The following is a 21888-nucleotide window of genomic DNA, read 5'->3' as shown; positions in this document are numbered from 1 at the left end:
AAGCAGAATGACTGTTAATTTTTATCATTTGTTCATTATATATTATATCCTTGTGTTTCTGTCCCCCAAACTCAGCCTATCACACTGTTGACTCAAGAGAGATCATCCATGTAACATTTATCTAAAACAAATAAATGGAAAAAATTCACTTTAAAGAATCAGTTATTCCATATGTTCAAGTGAATATGTTTTATTAAATGCATACTATAATAATATCTTTCTATAGTATGTGAGTATACATAATAAATTAAAAGGTATATATTTATTAAATATAGATATAATACCAGAACATGATTATTTCAGATGAGAAAATCAAAATAAACCCATTTTTAAGTCTCTTTTGGTCACTCCAAATGGATATTTGCTCATAAAAAAATACACCGATTTGTTTTTTTTCCCTGGGGAAAAAAATTAATTCCATAGCAATGTAGTTAAGGGACATATTTTATTTCATAGCTTTTCTGCAAGCAAACTTGCTTGGATACAAAATGAGTTCAATGGTACAGGTGCTACTGTCCACTCAAGCAAAAGAAAACCTCACATTTAGATGAATGCATTTTATGATGATACTCTTACAGGATACTAGGTCTCAGGTCCGGGTGGCCTCTGGCCTCGGGTGAAGCCATGGGCGCAGAAACGCACAAGAGTCTGGGAGTCTCAGAGCATGGGAAGGCGCAGAAAGGAGCTTCCTGTGAGCTCTCTGTCAGGTAGGAGGATAAGAACCGTGGTGGGTGTGTCTGTCTCTCTGCCCCCAATCTTGCAGTTTACATTGACATCATCTCGGAACAGATCCCTGGGGGTGTCTTTTGGCTTTTCGGGGTTTCCAGAGAAGCAGGGGCGTGTCATGAGGTATCCTTCACGTTAGCGCCCAGTGGAGGGCTGGCTGCCGGGAGGCTGTGGACTTACCTTCAGGTACCGTGTGCTCAATGTAGGAACCTCTGTGCCTGTCAAACACTCTCTCCCGCCTCACAGAGGGTGTGAGTCCAACCCCAGACTATCTGACCCAAAATCATACAGAGGAAAGAAAAAGACAAATACACAGATAAGGCCATCTGCAGAATTTTAAACTCACCTCTTGCAATATTTCACAATAATCTCTACATCATATGTTACATCTTTCAGACTTAAATAGTAAAGGCTTCAGGAAGGGTCACAGCGGAACCAACTGCACTATCTCTTGGAGGACTTGTCCAGTTTGCTGGCAGGTGACTTCCTCTGGGGCGTGGGGATTTTGGAAGGCTTGGCTCCAGGCGGCCGAGAACCTGCTCGGGGCGTAGGCCTGTGTACGGGGGCGACAGTCTCCACGTCGGAGCACGCGGACTGGATCTCCGAGATGTCGAAGTCCGAGGCGTCACTGCCGCGGCGGCTGCTGGCCCGGCTGCCGGCTTTGCTGCCGGCCCGGCTCCCGGGTCGGCTCGGCGTCCTCCTGGGATCTGAGGAGAGAGAGGGCACAGACAGGTCATCCTGCCCTCTGCGCCCCACTGCCACCGTTTCTCGAAGCTCAACACCACATTCAATCTCAGCTGGTCTGCTGGATCCCAGGAGGTGCTCAGGCAACACCTGTGGGTTTTATGGCCTTGCTGCGACCCTTACGTGGATAAAATATACAAAAATCTGGATACACACACAAAGTGGAGGTTGGGGGCCATCCCACTTAAACAGGAATTCCACTGACTAGACACAGATGGAAGGATTAGACGTGCTGAACTGGAGACTGTGTTTTCCGAAGTGCGGCAGGTCTGCCCTAGGGACGCGTGCAGTGCAAATACACAGCACGCACTTGGCGCAAGTCTTACCTGCAGATAAGGGATTCAAAGCAGAGGGGAACGGAAGACAAAAGCTTTGTTTAAAGAAGCTTCCGCCTTGCTATAAAGAAAGCTGAGCGCCAAAGAATTGCTGCTTTTGAACTGTGGTGTTGGAAAAGACTCTTGAGTCCCTTGAACCACAAGGAAATCCAACCAGTCCATCCTAAAGGAGATCAGTCCTGAGTGTTCATTGGAAGGACTGATGTTGAAGCTCAAACTCCAACACTCTGGCCACCTGATGCGAAGAACTGATTCATTGGAAAAACCCTGAGGCTGGGAAAGATTGAAGGCGGGAGGAGAAGGGGACAACAGAGGATGAGATGGTTGGATGGCATCACTGACTCAACAGACCTGAGTTTAAGTAAACTCCGGGAGCTGGTGATGGACAGGGAGGCCTGGCATGCTGTGGTCCATGGGGTCGCAAAGAGTTGGACACGGCTGAGTGACTGAACTGAACTGAGGCTTGCTGTGCTCAGGACCCTGGGGTCAGAACCAGAGTGGCTGGGCTTTTCCAACCACCCAAAACAGAGCCCAGCGCAATTATCAAGCAGCAATGGAGGCCAGACCTTCTGGCCTCAAGGGGTACATCCTGTTGTAGCTTTTCTCTGATTTCACAGTCACTCTCTCATCTTTCTCTGGTGCTTTCTGAAAGGGAATTTTTGAGTCCCTTATTCCCCTGGCTCATTGATCCCCTACTTTAAATGGATGACTGGGACCACCTGTCATTTCAGAAGCACGTAGCAGCGTCAGTTCGTCTTCCCTGACTAGGAAGAAATGGGACTCTCACCTTTAGATCACATCAGGGAGGGAACACCGCAGACTCACCGGCAAACTGGGCCCGCACTCTGGCAGCTGCGGTGGTGATCAAGCCGCTGTCCTCCCCGGAGTGGAAGCCCTTCCCTGACAAGTATCCCGGAAGTCGGAGCTTGCTTCCCTGTATTGGCGTCCCCTGTGGTTAGTCAGGGAAAAGACACTTCAGACACCGCGTTTGTCCCGGGATCCTCCACCGAAACCACTTCGCAGGCTGTGGGGACCCTCCGCTGACACTGTGGAGGTGGAGGGGACAGCCTACCGGCTAAACAAGGCACTCGGGTCCCACCTACTAACTTCTTGTTCTCTCCCAGCATTCAGAGGGAACCCTCTAAAGGAGATGAGTCCATGTCGGAGAGAAGGTATGAAAACGGAGGCAACAAACTGTGAGTATGTTAGTATTTCTCAGATAGTCAGTGAATACCACAGGGTTCAGAGCTCAGCCAAAAAAAGAGGATGGTGATTGCATGGTACAGAGAGAAGATGGGGCTCTGAAAAACTGTGTTTGGATTATCTGCTGCTTGCAAGGCTTTTAGGGACCAAGACAGAAATAAACAGAACAGAAAGAAAATAAGAAATGCTTAGACAGCCATCATTTAAACAAACAAAATGGCCCCCCAAAGTGACATTTTATTAATTTGTAAGATGTCACTTTTATCTCTTGGCCCTATCACCTTCTATGGTCCTTACACACAAGATACCTAGGCAACATTTTAGGATGATTCTCTTAAAATTCTTACAAGCATTCAAGTCGTCACAACTATGAAATTTTTATAAGTCTAAATCACTGCACTTTTTCTTCATCACTACAACATTTGAAATTCTCCCAAAGTTAAAAAAAGAAAAAACAAATCTCCTGAGAAGTATAAGGATATCACATTCCTCAATGAGCTCACAGTCAGGGAGCTGTCTGGAGGAAATAAATCTATATAATTGTATGTGCTTTTTAAAATTAATTTTCCTTTATCAAATACTTTTAAATGTTTAATAAAGCATATGTAAGACCTCCTGATACATCAGACTTGCAATTTGTTAATATTAGTGATATTCATAACAAATTTACATACTCTCTATATATTTAAGTATAGAATGTAAACAGAATTCATAGATTACTTGAGTGTTCAAAATATTATCACACACCTAACCACAAACAATCCTCACACTTACCTAATCACTTTTTCACAATGATGAAAGAGAAGGGCTTGAGGAGGGCAGTAACTTCCCCAAATGAAGTCTGACAGCTCTGCTCCAGCTAAATCCCTAACTTAGAATCTCAGCAACGCAAGAGAGAGTGAGGACTCGCAGGTGATGAAACATATTATGCGAGGTGACAGTTCCTTCCCCCGGAACACCAAAAGCACTCGTCAGGTGCCTTGACGCGCTTGATTTTATGATCACAAAGCTACTCCATCCTCTGAAAGACCCCTCCATGGAAGAATACTGTTGTTTCGTCTCATGAGGCTACTTGAAATCATACCTAGTTTTCTATTACCTAAGGACTTTAATTTGGTGTGTGGGGGGGAGTTCCCACTTTTTAAAAACTTGAACTAATGGAGTAGCATAGCCCTAAATATGTAAAACAAACGTTTCACGTAAGGTTCCCTCCTCTGCTTTCAGTTCTGGCCACAACAGATCCATCAGAAGTGACACCTTGAGACAGAACATGTGTTACTAAACCACATCACTCACTCAGGGGAAGGGAGAGGGTCGAGGGGCTGGGGGAAGAGGACTGGTTTGTGCCCGATTCTACCTCCATCAGCAATTTCCATTTACATCGTTCCAGTCTCAGGAGGGCAATATTTCCCCTGCCTGCCTCTCATTATGGGTGTGAGGGTTAAATAATACGTAAGTAAGAGTTTTGGAAAAGCATAAAAGGCTTTCAAGAGGTACTAACTTACTTGCATCCAAGAGTCCTTGCCTTTAGTATGAAATACCTCCCTTGTTTCAGGAAGAGTTATTTAGAGATTCTCCCCCACCCAATTCTTGTGATTCTGCTCAAATACACACCTATGGTTATCATTTTAAAGAGAAGTTTCTTTAAAAGACATATGGTTGACTTCCAGTTGAACATAAATGATCTGATATAGGAGTTAATCTTGGCAAATCTTATATCACCTAAATATCTTATCCCCATAGAGCATGTCATTTATAAAAGAGCACACTGACTAAAAATCATTAAGTCTAACAAAGATACACACCTTTTGAGAAAGAGAGAGAACTTTGTGTCTGCCTGAGCCCCTGACCTCCTGCACTGATGACTAAAAGGCTGTCTCAACCACCCAGTGTTCTTGGACAGAAGTAAACATACCAGACAGTCAGAAGGACCTTGTCCAGAGAGAACACTCAATCCACATTCTTTTAAGTCATTCTCTTGCAAATAACACTGCCTCTCACTCTCTCCCAAAAAGGATTACAGTACTTCCTGCCGAAACTATGTCTAGAAGCAGAAGGATACCATCAGCTTGAAAAGAAACTGGACTCAGGTCTGGGTATAGTCTCCTGTACTTCACTCTCCCAGGGGAGAAAAGCAAAAGTAAGTAAGAGCAAGAGAACAAAAGCAAAAGCGATCAAGAGCCCGCAGTGGTGGCAAGGTTAAGGAGCTACAAGCCATCTTTTCTGTCGACCCCTTACTCTTGTGTCTGCCTAGAAATGCTGGGTTGAGACTTATTACACAGAAGTCTTTAAAAAGACACAGTATTGTCAAAAGTGCAGTTATCAAGGGGGAGGTGCAGCAGGGCTAGTGGGTGATAGTCAGTTAAAGGCAGCTGTTAGGCTGGAAATCTGGGGCCTTACGATACCTCTGGAGATGACACGGGAAAGTCAGGGCACTCAGCTGGTTTACAGGGAGTTGACACCTTGCTGTTTGTCAACCAGGGTTTACCATAATTGCGTGTTAAAGGATGGAGAATCTGTATGGAACAATGGCAAATCAAACGTGAAGGATGGAAGATAAAAAGCAAAGCCATGGAAAGAGAGATTCACAGCCACTCATTTTGCAGTAAGAATGATCATCATTAAAAACAAACGGAAAGGTCTGATGGCAAATCATACACACCAAAAACATGAATGAAGCTTTAAACAGAAAAACCAGTCTAAAAGGTATGAAAGTCTCCAAACAGACTGTCTCTATATGGGCCACAAGGCAAAGGCATACCAAAAAAAAAAAAAAAAAAAAACCACACACACACACACACACACACACATTTAATCCTGCATCTTCCATATTGTGACAAGGGACACATCTGGAGAAAGCTGGTCCTGCAAATTCTAGGAACCCCAAACACGGAAAAGCAGACTCTAGCACAGCAGTCCCCAACCTTTTTTGGCACCAGGGACTGGTCTAGGAATGACTCAAGAGCACTGCATGAATTGCGTACTCTATTCCTATTTATGATTACAGCAGCTTCACCGCAGAACGTCAGACATTAGATCCCAGAGGCTGGGACTGCTGCTTTAGACGGGGAGTGTGCAGGAGAAGAAAACGCGTCCTACCTTGGGCGTGCTGCTGGCAGGGACCTGCGGGGAGGCGGCCTGGCCAGCCTGGCTGGACACGGACGTGGACCGGTTGGGTGAGGCCGCCCGGGACGAGGGCCTGGATCTCCGGCCCCGCGGCCGGAAGGCAGCCATGCCCTGAGTGGCTCCATCCGCCAAGATGAACTTCTCACGCAGCTCCATGTTCGTCCTTCCTTTAGCTGGATGGTGGAACATGTGACAAGGCACACACACAAAAGAGGAAGGGAAAAAAAAAAAAAAAGAGGGGCTCAGTCGTGTGTGGGGAAAAATCGCCACCGGGCACCACAGACCACGTGGAGGATTGCAAGAACACCTTTTTGCCATGCCAACTCCAACTCAGCATCACAAAAAGTCAAATGCATTCCTTTACAATGCATTCCTTTTGGATACAAGTAAGTTGGGGGAAGAAAATAATAAAAGTGTGTTTATTCTAACACTAGACACCAGCGAGAGGAACCACTATTAAAGAGAGAGTCAGCATGAAAATGACAAGCTCATGCTCAAATACTGTTAATCCACCCGCTACTGATGCCTGCAGTGTTTCCCTATGCCATCCCCACCCCAAGGGGACCAGGGAGGCAGGGACTATGGCTTTTGTAGCTACTACTGAGGTCAGGAGATTGAGAGCAATATTTCACCATCAGGATTAATTGAACAGTTATACAGAATGAGAGATGGGTTATTAATCATGATGACAACACATAAACTTTAGGGTTTTTCACTTTCAAGAAGGCGGCTGGTATTTTTATTTTATGCCTTAAAAACCTGGTTTTACAACATGCAAAATAACAAACGCCAGACCCCAGGATCTGGGAGGTCATCCATGATTCAATACTCAGACCAACACACGTGCACGTGCTCTTGAGGCGCCGCCAGAGCCTCGCGTGTAGGGCATTGGCCTGCGTTTGATCACGGACGCAGCCCCTGCGTCTGCAACACTGGAAGGGCGTCCAATGTCGAGAGCCTCAATTTGGAAGCACCAGCTCAGTTGGATGTGAGTTAAGCCATACGTGATGGATGAAGCGCGTTATTTGAAAACAAACAACGAAAGCAAGAATGTCAAAGGAGGAAAGAGGAGAGGTCAGAGGGGGAGAGGCAAAGAGAGGGGTCGCCAACCTATAGTAGGCTGAGTAGTAGTGATTGAAGAGTTTGATTCCGAGCGTAACATTTTACTCCCATGATGATGAACTGGAAAGAAATGACACAGGAGACCAATCACATTCAAGAGAACTGTTAGCAGAAGAGGAAACACAGCCAAGGTTGCTCAGGTCGGGCCTTGGTGCACGGTTTAGAAGAGAAGCACGCACAGGGCTGACCCGGCAGGGAAACCGCACCTGCAAGACCGCGCCCCGGTCAGGCTGCCTTTCTCAGGCAACCGCCCAGAGCACTCTGCCTTCTCCCTTGTTTCATAAGCGGAGCTGTGCTACCGTAGGCTGCACTGTTTCCAAAATACACAACAAAAGGCGCTTTGCTTTTGCCTCACTCCTTTAGGCGCAATCACCCACGGTGGCCAGCAGGGGGCCCCGCGGACTGGCCGCCTGAGCCCAGTCCCACCCGCCTGAGCGTGTGCCTCTTCTTAGGGCGCTGATCTGAAACTTCAAAACTCAGAGTCAAATCAGGAGCTTATTGTTTAAAATTTTTTTTCAATACTGCTTTCCTCACCTCCCCCTAATTTCAGAAACACTTTTGCTTTCAAACTTCTCCTATACAGTATCTTCAATCTTCATCACTTTTCTTTCCTCTTACTTTGCTTTTCAATGACAGAGGAAATTCTGTCCTTGGCTGGAAGAATTGCTCATTTTGAAAACGGCAGATGGTGGGGTGTCTCATACAGAAAAATACGTTCTAGTGTTTCCCATCCCCCAGTCTCCTAGCTATCCAGAAGTGGAAAAAAAGGAAAAAAAAAAAAAAGAGCGAGGAACACAGTTTACACGATTGCCCCAAGTTCTTTGGGAACTTCAGGCTGACAGACCAACGTGAACATTCATCATATTGGGCTGGCCAAAAAGTTCGTTTGGGTTTTTCCGTAACGTCGTACGGGCAAACCCAGAACTTTTTAGCCAACCCAATAATATATGACCAAAATGAGCCTCAGTAAGTTATTTTTAGCTAACTTTTTAAAAAACGTTTGACTTCATATATTGGGAGTATATATCAAGTTTTACTTGATATATTGGAGCATAGTTGATTAACAATGCTGTGATAGTTTCAGGTGTACACCCAGTACGTTTTTGATGCTGGAAAATAACACAAGATGGACATACTTGCACAGAGTGACTACCCTGACGGTAAGCGTCTCCTTACCCCTGCAAGGGTCGTTTTTCACTAGGAACTCATCGAGCGCCATCCATCCACCTCCAACGCGAACCATCACGGTGCTGCGCAGGATGCGGACGAGCCGGAGTTGCTGGGAGTCTCCAAACTGGGAAGGGGAAGAAAGAAGACCCTCTAATTGTCCAGAGTAAATCTCAACCAAGGCAGGAAGTGTGATCTGCTATAAGCAACCAACTCTAACTTCTTGCTTAGTTCGCAGCGATTAGTAAAATCTCAGAGAGGGGTTTGTCATGATCTGCGTTAGACGGCTGCATGCTGATTTAGCCCAGAGGAAACAGGGTGAAAAAGAGATGACGAAGGTTATCACGTGTAATCCTGAAGCTTTCTTCTAAAAATGATTTTTCTTTCTTACGACAGAAATAACATTAGTAAAGAAGTAACTGAAGAATGTTTCTAGAGATTAAACACAGCCATGAAAATAACCACTGATCCAGTCTCCTGGGGCTTCCAGGAGGTAACATGATCCTAAAGAAAATTTAATAAACTCTGATTCTTCTTCATGAAAACTTCCTCTTACACCTAAAGCTGTTGGAAATTTGTGGCGGAAATGTTTATAAACTCATCTGCTTTCTCTAAGCAGTTCTGACTTCACGAAAGAGACAATAAATGATCGTGACTAATAAAAATTTCACAGTTAAATAAAATTTCTGCATCACTAATGATCTGGTAGGCTAATTTGTTAAAGGCTAGATTAACATGCCATTTTAGATTACTGTCATATTTGGACAGACACTGACACATTAGGAATGATACAGCTTTTAAATTTAAAAGGCTTTCTTTAAAGCTGTATGCATCAAAATTGCTGACACTGAGAAGCATTTGTCTTTTCCTGCTCTTTCAGTGGATCTCTGATCACTCAGATACGCTACAAATTCTTCAACTCTTGAATACACATGTAGACTGCAGGCAGTTTCTGATCATAAGGTTTATTTACTATGAAAGCCCATGAGAAATGATTTCATACCCTTAAATCATTTCTAACAAGCTCATGACCAACTTAAAAAAACCACCAGACTGAATTTCATGGTTGCCAACCTGGCGGATACCACAGCAAAATGAACAGTCAAGTTGACATAAAGAGCTTCTTTTTAAGGCAGGGAACATACAATTGTGAGTATTTGGGCTCATGAAAGATAAACAGAAAAACCTGAAGTAGAAACAATTTGCTGCTTTTCATAAATTTTAACGCTGAGTTTCAGGAAGAGAACACTAGAACAAAGCCAACCATCCCAGACCCTGAAACTCAGAAGGATCCAGAAAGCATGTAAAATGTACCAGTGGGACTCAGACAGTCACATCAAACCTTTTTACACTGCTTTTTCTAAAATGGTTTTTAAGCCTTGAGATTTCAACTCTCCTGTAACTGAACCTGCTCGTGAACTGTAAATTAAAATTTAAAAATCAAAATACATATTTAATTTGTTAGAAAAAAATTGGTGCTGCTAATAAGCAAAGGGAAAGGAGGGGATTCAAAGAAAATTACCCTTAAGGAACCAGATAATCAGACCATACACTTTCGGTCCAAGATTACATTGAAAACAAGCTTTAAGGATATAGATAAATATTTATATCACATATAAATAACATATTTATTTTATAAGGATGATAGTTCAATTTATTTCCATCATACTAAATATGAATAAGTTTAAATTTTGAGATGGCATTCTCTGACAGGTACCATTGTCTTTAGAATTTCCCTGATTTTTTCAACAGCTAAATTGAAGGAAAAAATACATAATGTTGTTGTTTGTATTTTCAGTGATTTAAACCTTTGGGGTCATTTCATCCTTTCCAAAAATAAAAGATGCTGTCACAATTACTAACTTAGAAAATAACAAGAAAGGGAAAGTAACTTCTTATGCAAACTAATGGAAGGTTTCAAAACATCTATTCAAAATGACTTAAGAATTTTATTTGAAAAAATAATTTGCTTGCAGTAAATGATACTTGGTAATTTGAAACTTAAGATCTAATCTGACTTAGAAACTGAGGAACAGAGTAATATCTATAGATATGGCCAGATATTCTGGAGGAGGGCATGGCAGTGCACTGCAGCATCCTTGCCGGGAGAATCCCATGGACAGAGGAGCCTGCTGGGCTGTCGTCTACAAGGTGGCAGCGAGTCAGATACTACTGAAGCAACTTAGCACACACAGATGGTCAGGTATCACAAACAGCATGACTGTTTTCAAAAGCACAGAGTTAAAAAAACAAACTTTCCTTGTTTAAACCAAAATATGATTTCTCTTGTCTTTAGTTATAAATTCTCATCTTGGTCAGTCTATTCCAACTTAAATCTGAGGGCAAAATGGCATAAGCACGGCTAGGATTTCGTGCAAGTCACAAGAGAAACCGTTCCTCACAGGGATGTGTATCATTTAAGACCATCAGAGCGACACTTTAATCAGAACACAAAGCCCTAACTCGATGAATCAGGGCACACGGACGACGGCTGCTCCAGAGAAAACCATCACCGAGGCCGAGTGCCATGCTGACCACTCTGAGCTGTCCTCCCAGGTCACTGCCAGAGGCTGGCCCTATTCTCACTGCCCTCCTCGGAGCAACCTCCTCCTCAACGGCCAAGCACCAACAAGACCACACGGAGACTGTGGACAGTCAAGTCTGTGCTGTGATGAGTAGCTGCATATGACAGGTGGGAACACGAGTATCGAAGACAGGGCTGAAAGCTGCACTGCAACGCTGCGCCTAGCCACACTACGGCTGATTATCTGGTCTGCTTGAAGGCAATCTCCTCATGTGAGACACAAAGCAGAAAGGAGTCCCGGATCAAGGACCCTTATAGCGTTGACAGAAACACCACGCCAACCAACACTGTAGCTGCTAGGGGGACAGCATGGGAAAGACGGGCCAGGGCAAGCTTTAATGACTATGAATTAAAGTTAAAAAACCATTGGGAACTGGAGAATACATTCCACTGGTTTATACCTGATTTCCCAGGAAGAACTGATAAAAAAAAAATGAAAAATGGAAGAAAGACACAATTAGTTCAATAGGAAACTTTTCATATGACTCCAGAAAACACATACACACACACACACACACACACACACACACACACACTCACTCACTCACTCTCTCTCACACTTTGGGATTCTGGATTAGTATCTAGTTTAGAGATGTGCAGGTACCCATTTTTCCCAACTTCAAACCAAATAATCAGAAAATTTTCTATGCAAGGTTTTTGGAAAGTCTTTGGGTTTCAAATTTAAGGTAAAAATTCAAATGTATACTGGGTTGGCTAAAAAAGTTCATTTGGGTTTTTCTGCGCCAGCGTGTGGAAAAATGTGAACAAACTTTTTGGCCAGCCCAAGAGATGAATGTTTTTCAATGCGGAAATACGAAAACAAAATGAATAATGTTTTATTTGTAAGTAACAGACTATAGCAGGGAAACCCAGCACATTTCCTATCTAGCTACTACAAATAAGAGATGCTTCAAAAAAAGAGGGAAAAAAATGATAAAAGTGTGACTAAGTCACAAGTGCTTTCAAGTAATTGTTTTGAAAGAAGGTGAACTGAATTATTGAGATTTAAATTTTAAAAAAAATTTCTGCATCAGAGGACAAACTGCCTCTTACCACATTTATAAAAACAATTCAACATTTTAATTTTGTTTCCTGTCTTGGAATAGTTTTGTTACTGAAAGTATGACAACTTACCTCTAATCATAATAAAATAGATTATAAAGTAATATTAAGCAACCTAAATATACAAGATGTGTTTTCCTCTCAATATTTTTCGCCTTGAATGGACATCCTGTACATGTCAAAGATATGTCCTAATATACAACAAGCTATCTTCATATCATTTAAAGTTATAAAAGCTGGAATCTCACATACCAGTACCCTTTGATAGATGGTAAAAATAAGTCATTAGCACTCCTGGGAAGCAATGCAGACCACACTTTCAATTCTCATCCTTTAAGTAGACCTCACAGCTATTTTGGAAACTTACCCTGTATTTGTTATCTCCAATCTGTTCAACCTGGAATCGTTTTGCACATTTGCACTTAGCCACCTGCCTTGTCACCTGCCAAGAGCAATGATAAAACAGTCACTCTAATGTTAATAGTACACGAAGGCACCCTTAGAACCTTTATGCGACAAGGGAACGTGGGAATAAAGCAGCAGCATCAATTGTGCAGGGCATCTGGGCAGAATATGAGGTGACTGCTGCAAGCGGTATAAAGGTAAGCAGTACCTCATCTTCGATTTTGTCAGCATCAGTGATGGGTTTGTATGCATCCTTATTTGGGTGAAGGGCAGCTACAAATTCATAGTAGTCGATGTATCCGTCTCCATCTCTGTCGAAGATGTCTGCAACCGCACTCATCTCCAGGCGGCTGGTAGGGAACTCTTCACAGTTTCAAAACAATAATTAAGTAGCGTTATTGAGGCAATCACTGACAAATGAAACTGCAAGATATTTAAGATGCAACCATAATAATGTGATATATGTACACTGTGGAGGGATTCCTCTCATCTAGTTAACACATCCATCACCTAACACATTTATCTTTTGCCCTTTTTTTTGGGTAAGAGTAAGTTTTACTCTTTCAGCAAATTCCAATCTATACATGTTATCAATCATAGTCACCATGTCATATATACATATATGTTATACATATATAACCAAACATACATACATACATATATATATATATATACATAAACCATAGTCATACATTACATTTTCAGGCCTTATTAGTTTTATATCTGGAAATTTGTACCCTCATACCAGCCTCTCCCCCAACTCCCAGCCAAACACTTTCCTGCCCTGTTTCTGTGAGTTCGACTTTTCGTTTAGATTCCACATACAACTAATAATTAAGATATTCTCAGTACACTCTACTCCCAATGAAAGTTGGTAAGACCTTCCACTTACAATAAAATTTTACAAACAAGATTTGTGTGGGTTTTCTCGTTTTTGTTTTTGCCTCCTCGTATGGGTCGTTCGGAGGATCTTAGTTCCCTGACCAGGAATGGAATCTATGACCACTGCAGTGGAGGTGCGGAGTTTTAGCCAACTAAAGTCCCCACCCGGGGGGGGGCGGGCACCAGGAAGTCCCCCCAAAGGTTTAAGTCTTAAAAAAAAAAGTAAGTAGCATTAACTTGTTAATTCTGCCTTGAGACATTCTTGGTTGTACATCTGAATTGTAGTGTGGCCAGTTAAATGATTAGCATGATCAAATATAATAAAATCTTTAAAAAGAGAAAACCCTGATTTATGTAACCTAAGTACAATCACTATATATGTGGCCTAAATTTACCCTTATTTACTATCTGAATCCTTTGAAGTGGCTATTTTTCTAGGCTAAAAACTATTTAAGATTAGCAAATTTCATATGGTTCAAGTACCACTTACGGAATAATTTACGTGAAACTTACTTTGAGAATGGTTTCCGGTAACCTCTGCCAGAGAAATCACAGAGGATCAAACTAATCTAACAACAAGAAGGGGGCACGTACTTTAAGAATTTTTATAGCCTTGTAATTTCCTACTAATGACAATATCAGATTAGAATGTGGACTACAACAAAAAACAGGGACTGCCTTGCATTTACTGACAGCCCATTTTATGCCAGGCAACACCATCTGAGAATTAAGAATTATTAACCTGGTTACCCACCGCCAGTTCATCTGTGGTGACACAATTAGTAAGTGCGCCTGCCTCCAAAGCCATACATTTTAACCAAGATCAGTTTTTTGGTGTTTTGAGGGCAATGATTTCAAAGTCAAATTTAAAGGTGATGCTAATTACTTATAAGTAACACAAGATTCCTGGCTCCAAAACTTAAACTGTGCTCATTTTCTTAAAAAAACTACATTCATTCTGGCCATCTCACATGGGACTTACTTGAGGAAAGGATTCCATCAATAAACTCTTGCCGGGTTATTTTCCCATCTTGATCTTTATCGATCCTCCTGAAAAAGTCCATCACTCGAGATTTCTTGTGGTTCATCCAGCGCATGTACTTTTTGCGCCAGACATCAAAGTCAAAGTTGGCAAATTCTCTAAGCTGAAAAGGGCAAGAGGCATTTTGCTGAGTGACGACTGTGCTCAAATTACGTCTTACACAACGTGAGTGTGATTTCTAACGATCCTCTAGACCACAAAAATTTTATCTTATATGATATGAACGTTATTTTTAATGGTCCTTCAGAAAAAAAATTTATCTTATATAATATGAATTACCATTATTTTTAATGATCCTCTGGATTCAAGGGTCCCCCAATCTCTGGGATCTATCTGCTACTTGATGAGCTAAGGTGGAGCTTATGCAATAATAACAGAAATCAAGTGCACACTAAATGTAACAACGTGCTTAAATCATTCTGAAACCACCCCCAACCCCAGTCTGCGGAAACATCCTCTTCCACGAAATTGATCCCTGGTGCCAAAAAGGTTGGGGACTGCTGCTCTAGATAGCAAGAATTCTATCTTAAACAATATGATTAACGCTATTTTTGATGATCACCTAGACAATACACACACCTCGTTCTTTCCGAGAGAGACATCATCTTGCAAAGGGGGCCTCAATGCTTATCCTGTAAAGTTTATTTCATTACTGCCACTGTTCTGTTCTTTACTTTCCAGAAGAAACAAAACTCAAAATGTCAAACAGGAGTTTTTTTGGTAACAGCAAAGTCATTCTCTGTGCCCCTGGGGAGCAGGCCCAGCTCAGCACGACCCATTTAACCCTTCGAGCTCTCTGCCACCAGGTGCTCTCAACTCCCACCTTTTAAACATTCACCAACTCCAGAATCTGAAACTCTAACAGCCTCAGATCAGAGTATGTATAATTAAAAGACCTGCATTATAAATGATTACAGTTGCTAGGTGATGGTGTCAGCAAACATATCAAACCAGACCTTTTCCTAAGGCAGCAACTTTTGATTATGTTACAATGTATCTGTTTTTGACTTTGATCCCTTAAATCCAAAGCCCATCTATCAGGGGTTTTACACCCCCCCCCCCCCCCCCCCCCGTAGAAACAGTCACACTTGCAGCACTAATTTTAGAAATATTAATAAAATATGTACTCTGACATCAAGAGTTTATTACCAGAAATGTCAGAAAAAAATCAAGATTTTGGCACTGTGTGAATGGGGGCAAATGCCCATATGGAGCCAAACACGAGCCTCCTCACCTCCTCCAGTCTGTCCAAGGCGTCGTTAAGCTTCCTCCTTCTCTCTAAGGCAAGAAGCCAGACTTGCTGCCACTTGCTCACCAGTAAGTTGACCCTGGGATTTTTGGTTTCAATTTGCGTCTGTGATCCAGAGGGATAGAAGCTTGGGGCTGGGAGGCGTTTACCTGTTAAAACACAACTTGATTAGGATGGCAAAGTCTCCAGGGGTTTGGAAGGCGTTAAGGTAGGACCTCTCCTGCTCCTCATTCAGAGTGAATCAAGTTCACTACTGACTGTGACGAGGAGAAATTCTGATTGAAGTGAAGTGCGGTATCAGGGTCCAAATGCGTTTTACTTAACAGGGCTCACATGCTGTTCAGAGACAGAGGCATTTTAACATATCTTGACAAAGAGCCCTGAAGTACTAGAACGCTCTCTCATTACACTGACGCTTCAAACACTTTTCAACCTCAATTCTGTGCCACTTGAGTTCCAAAGAAGCACCCTGCCACCTTCCTCTTTGCTACTTAATCAGGGCACTGCTGTCTGTGACTCGGTTCCAGAAGCCTGGCTGTGACTGAGAAGCTAAGGCCCCGAGGATGGCAGGTGCAGGCAGGTGGTGCCAGGGGCGCCGCAGTCAGTGAGACACCCAACAGCCCCAACCCGACCACCCAGTGCGAGGCAGCCCGGCCTTCCTCCAGGCCCGCTTCCTGCAGAGGCTGAGCCCCCAACACTGGCTCACGTCCCAGCTTAACACCCTCTTCAAGCTTCCTCCCTCTTTCTATCACTCACAGGCTTCTATAACGTCACAGAACCTCACCGAACTAAATGGCTCACTGTGATCTGGAAAAACACATCACTGGCCTCAGCTTGCATAGGAAGGTAGTGTCCAAGCTGAGATTTGCCTAGATTTCCTAACCCCCATGGGGCTGTACAGAGATATCAATAGCTAATATTTAATGAGCATTTAACAATAGTCTAGGAAGTACGCTAAACACTTCACACACAGCAGTTAAACCAAATCCTCACCACAGCCCAAGAAGGTTATAATCCTCCCCTTTTACGGGTGAGAAAACTGAGGTTCAGAAAAGGTTTAGATAACATGTCCAAGGTTGCATGATCCAGCTGCCGGGGGGAGGTGTGCGGCACAGAACAGCCAAGAGTCTGTGCAGAGTCCCCAACCACTTTCTTACCATGGCAGACCCAAAACCTTTTTTTTTTTTTTAACTAAGACATCATTCAGAAAATCACCAATTGGTATAAACTGTGCATCTTCTAAATCTTATTCAAGCTATTACTGAATTTAATGTCATTTTGTTGGGTCAGGACAGGCTGGGAAGTCAGTAAATAGAGCCTGAAGTCATATGACCATGAGAAAAATCAATCAGATTACTGGTTACTAGTGAACAGTTAGGTCACGGTCATTCCTATTCCATTCCACTTGAAGGTTATTTACATACTAGAAGCAGAATGAGTCATTTCAAAGGAGGTGATGGTTTCTGTTCTTGTTGCAAATCTTTTTAATTTCTTCTGGCTAATCTTAAAGATCAAATAAGGTTACACACAGAAACCTAGATTTACCTTTTTCTTTATTTTAAAATAAGGGGCTTAAAATAAGTTTTAAAATAATAAATACTATTTATTTTCAGATAAATAATACGTAGCCCATGTTTTCTTTCAAGAAAACTTTTTGTTACTGACAGCTCGTGTAGAATCACCAATGCCTCCAAAATGTCCAAGTGAGAGGAAGGTGAAGTCGCTCAGTCGTGTCTGACTCTCCGTGACCCCATGGACTGTAACCTACCAGGCTCCTTTGTCCGTGGGATTTTCCAGGCAAGAGTACTGGAGTGGGGTGCCACTTCCTACTCCAGGAGATGTTCCTGACCCAGGGACTGAACCCGGGTGTCCCGCATGTAGGCAGACGCTTTACCATCTGAGCCACCAGGGAAGTCCCAATGTCAAGCCATAACTCAAAATAAAAGGAAGTTAACTTTCTTGTATAACCATCCTCGTTTTAAAGAAACGGCTGCGCTTACGTCCTGCTCGCCCCTTATCCAAGACGGGGATGTGGGACTGCAAGGAGGAAGGGTCTGCTGCCCTCCTCTTGTAGGTCTTGGTGACTTTGTCCACGTCAGGCTGCTTTCTGGTCATTTCCTCCATGAAGGTCTGAAAGAAAGCAGTGATACCAGCTAAATACAAGTTCATCAGTGAACACTATCTTTAGAAATGAATTAAAAAGAGAGAGGATAAAAAAAACCACACTACGATTTCTGGAAAAAGAACAAAATAGCATGTTTTATATAGGAGGAAAAAAATCTAACCACCATAATACAGCATTTACTTACTTCTAAAGACTACAAGGTGTTATAGGTAGTAAGCACAGCGTTTCAAAAGCAATTTGTTTTCGTCTGAAGACACCCTGGGAGCAGCTGTATGAAGAACACAACCTGTCTGTGACCGGCCAGGACCAAGCGTCCAGGCTCTCCCTGAAGAATCTCAAAGTGAGTATCTGTTTGCTCAGCAACGAGTCAGCTGGGCTGTCTAGGGACACATCTCACCTACATATCTGAAATGTTTAAGATGTCTTTGATATACAGTGACAGAAAGCATTCACATTAAATGTGGAAACATCTCAAATATCCCTATTAATAAATGGGCTCTACCAGTGAGGGCCCTCCGGGCTCAAGTTTATATTTAAAAGGTCTAACTTGCCATTTGTCTCATTTCCTTGGACTTTTGATCATGACTGACCTTGTGTCCCTGTATACGAAATCTGTGGCAAAGGCAGAGACCGGTAAAAATGATGGGAAAAGGAGGAAGCAGACAAAAGCGAGGAAAGTGAAGAAGCACGTTCGCGTCACCCTGCAGAACACTCATCACTTTAACACTGCAGATGCCAGAGACGCCTCAGGGCCGCATAGGCACTGAAATCTTACACTTCTATTAAAATACAACTGCGCTGTTAATTGCTTAGCCAAGTAATCTGACACTCAGTGACCTTCATAAATGCATATTAAGGAAATGCATGAGCAAACAGTAGGTGAGTGTGATGCCCATCATTTCCGAACCTGAACCTGAAACTTTTTTGAGTGAGACCGTATATTCCCACTGAGATGAGATGTGTCTGAAGGACTGGCGGGCTTCCTGTGAGATGCTGAGAGCAGACAGTAGACGATGCAAACATGGACCAGTGAACAAGAGAGGGGAGGCGGCTATCGGGGTGCATGAGGGGAGGGGCAGGCCTGGGGACGAAACGCAGGGAGAGCTGCACGCTAAGGGAACAGGGGGTGGCCGGTAGGGAGAGCCCATCTGAGGGGGGCACCCTGATGGGGCCAAGAGGAAGGAGCGTCGGCAAAGGGCGGGAGACCCCAGCAAAGCGAGAGGAGCCCCAGGGCCGGGGTGGAGCCAGACCCAGCGGGGGGGGGGGGGGGCGCTGAGAAGTGAAATAAGCAGCACGGCCTTCCTCTGAGAAGGCGCGAGGAGGCGGGCTGGGGGGACGTCTGTTACCTGGTGCTCCGCGATGAGGGCCTTCACCTCTTCAATCTCCTGGGGGATGACCTCCTTGTCCCTGTCGCTCAGCGTGGTTTCGGCCCACTGCAGCCAGGCCAGCAGGGCTTCCAGCAGCTCCTGCTTTGCGATGAGCCCAGCCAGGGCGCTGGCCAACCTCTGCTGGTGCTGCTTAGCCCAGGCCAGCACCTGATGGACAAACAGACCTTGCTCCCACTCCCTTCCATCTTAGGGCATGATTTCATGGGTGTTAAGTACACAAAATTGAAACATGCATCAGGATCACCCTGGGCTAGACCCATAACTCTTCCAGTCTTTCAAGATTCCATCCATGGTCCCGAGACCCAGCTGGTGGAGGATACGGGAACCCTTTACAACATTTGGTCACCCTCAGAAGGGACGACGGCCATCGATCACCCAGGCTTCCCTTCGCCTTCTAATTTAAGTTTGAACTGACATCCCCTGAAGGATCATGCGTGCTAACTCCATGGAGCACAGGGTGGAAATAAACGTAGCTAAGATCTTAAATACAAAACTAATCCACTTGCGTGTGCAGTTCTTTCCACAAGTATAGACGGCTCTGAAAGACCTATTCTGCAGCTATGAAGCAGAATGGGACAGAAAGTTCTACCAAGTATTTGCCTTTTCATGTTTCAGGGACACAGCTGCAGAATGTCTGTAACTTCTTCAAGAAAAGTGGGTGGCAGAGACAGGTAACACCCAGAGGAATGGTCTCATAAAGGATGCAAGCCTCCAGGTGCCCACAGCCTTAAAGGCGTCATCAATTGCCCAAGTGTGCACAGCCCCTCACCCTGACTCTCACAGCTCCTGCTGCCCTACACACGGCCTGCGGCGCACTCACCTCCTCGAATCTGGCCCGGATGATGGTTATCCAGTGCTTAATGGTGGTGATGGAGTCGGGGTGGCAGATGGCCAGGATGGAGTCCCCCATGCTGGTGGCTTTGTTGAGGGCGGCACGCTTCTCCTCCAGTCTCTTCATGAACTCCTGCAGCAGAAACAAACGTGCGCAGGCTGAAACCAAAACTCAGGCAGTGCCCACTGGACTCACAGAGCTAAACCAGCAAGCAAGAACTTAAACTGATTTATTCACAGCTGGAAATCGTTCACTGATGAGGAACTGAGAGAGGGGAGGCACAGAAATCGGAAAAAGCATCTTCTAACCCACTCTCAAAATCCAACTGCAGGATACTATCTCATGCTTTACAAACACATGATACAAAAAAACACGCTCCTGAATTTGAATATAATTATTACAGTCATAGAGAGGAGAATTGGGACTGGGCCTAAACCAGAGACAGAAACAATATGGATTGAAAAAAAAAAAAGTTCTAGCAAACAAGACAAGGAGGTTAGTGTTTAAAGCAGCATTCACTGTGCCAGGAATGACAGGAATGCGTATCCAAAAAGTGCCAAGGAAGAGAGTGGGCTGGCCGGGAACTGGGAAGGTCTGGGCCGCAGGAGAGAAACCCCAGCACCCAGGCGGGAAGCAGGCCCGAGGCTGGAGCAAGCGGTCTGACAGGGCTGGGCTCTGGGAGAAGCACCCATCTCAAAGTCCGGTAAAGAGAGCCATCCTCAGCTTCGGCAGGATGCACAAACCTCAACAAGTCTGGAGGCAGTCAAACCAATCTGCTTACAAGTATCTCACATGCTTTACTTTTGGCCATCAGAACTGTACTCGTAGATTCACGTATCACAGAACTCAGAAAGTGGGGCTGAAAGATGAGAATCTTGGCCCTAAAAAATGTGACATGCCTCCCGAACCCTGCACTGAATTTCAAACACCCACTGACCCCCCTGATCTATCTGGACCCCACACCAAGAACAATTCCTGCCCTGACAAGAGTGGGAGGGGATGGACGGCACCGCTGTTACCCATGCCCGGTAACCAGGGGGTCATCTCCAATTACAGGCAGCGACCTTTCCTTTCGAACCTCCAAAGTGGCTGTCTGATGCGTCCTATGCTGGCATTTTGCTTTGATAAAATAATCCATTTACATGCACAGCTACTAGATGTTAAGGTGCATGAGATCAAGAGAGTGACTTTTCAATTCTGTGTCTCTATGGCTGAATAAATGCTGGGGGAATCCAGGTTCAGTCACTCCGCTTGACATGATCTACTGTAACTTTCAGTTTACGCTGGGGTACAGCTGACTGACAACACTGTACTGGATTCTGGTGCACAGCAAAATGATTCAGTTATATACATACATGTACCCATTCTTTTTCACAGTTTCCCCATAAAGGTCGCTACAGAGTGCTGAGCGGGGTTCCCTGGACTGTAGAGCGGGTCCTTGTTGAGCACCTCCTTTATATACAGGAGTGTGCGCACGTTACCCCGAGACTCCCAATGTGTCCTTCCACCCACCCTTTCCCCTTGGTAACCATAAACAAATGAACTTATTTACAAAACAGAAACAGACTCACAGACTTTAAGGACCCACTTTTCAAACATCAGGATCTACTGTAAAAATATTTTAATTTTCGCTTCAAAGTGAAAGAAAGCAAACTTTACTAGGAAGAGAGAAAAGCAGAGGTTAAGAGCAGCTGTGCCTTTCCAGAGGGGAGCTGACCCAATCGTGCACGTTTAACCACTCCCACACTGCCAACCAGGCCCCACGGAACGGTGTGGACCAGGTGCCAGCCAACACAGCGTCCCGGGCTCCTCCAGGCCCGTCTGGGCGCTGTTTGGTGGCTTGTGGTCACGTGGGAAACCTTGCCAATTTGGAAACTGGATTCTACCGAGAGGGCT

General features: G+C 44.1%; 1 protein-coding gene across 10 annotated transcripts in view; it reads right to left on the bottom strand.

Annotated features, from left to right (window-relative positions):
- Window positions 1-426: 426 nt before the first annotated feature.
- DST (dystonin) overlaps window positions 427-21888 on the bottom strand; it is a 525807-nt gene continuing 504345 nt past the window's right edge. For 5 of the 10 annotated variants that reach the window (XM_069564068.1, XM_069564071.1, XM_069564070.1 and 2 more), the window contains 14 exons: window positions 19981-20124; window positions 19119-19307; window positions 17648-17777; window positions 15633-15796; window positions 14339-14501; window positions 12683-12837; window positions 12437-12511; window positions 11409-11426; window positions 8433-8550; window positions 7245-7316; window positions 6108-6307; window positions 5414-5524; window positions 2631-2754; window positions 427-1433 (listed from right to left, as the gene is read on the bottom strand). In XM_069564068.1, the coding sequence (XP_069420169.1) occupies window positions 1171-1433; window positions 2631-2754; window positions 5414-5524; window positions 6108-6307; window positions 7245-7316; window positions 8433-8550; window positions 11409-11426; window positions 12437-12511; window positions 12683-12837; window positions 14339-14501; window positions 15633-15796; window positions 17648-17777; window positions 19119-19307; window positions 19981-20124 (1926 nt within the window). In that variant the 3' untranslated portion in view covers window positions 427-1170. The remainder of the gene's footprint in view (window positions 1434-2630; window positions 2755-5413; window positions 5525-6107; window positions 6308-7244; window positions 7317-8432; window positions 8551-11408; window positions 11427-12436; window positions 12512-12682; window positions 12838-14338; window positions 14502-15632; window positions 15797-17647; window positions 17778-19118; window positions 19308-19980; window positions 20125-21888) is intronic. The other 5 variants (XM_069564074.1, XM_069564075.1, XM_069564073.1 and 2 more) reach the window with 3 other exon arrangements.

Source organism: Ovis canadensis, chromosome 20 (genome assembly GCF_042477335.2).
Source record: "Ovis canadensis isolate MfBH-ARS-UI-01 breed Bighorn chromosome 20, ARS-UI_OviCan_v2, whole genome shotgun sequence".
Classification (NCBI taxonomy): domain Eukaryota; kingdom Metazoa; phylum Chordata; class Mammalia; order Artiodactyla; family Bovidae; genus Ovis; species Ovis canadensis.
The sequence above is the reverse complement of the archived record's forward strand: the minus strand, read 5'-3'. Positions and strand labels throughout refer to the sequence as shown.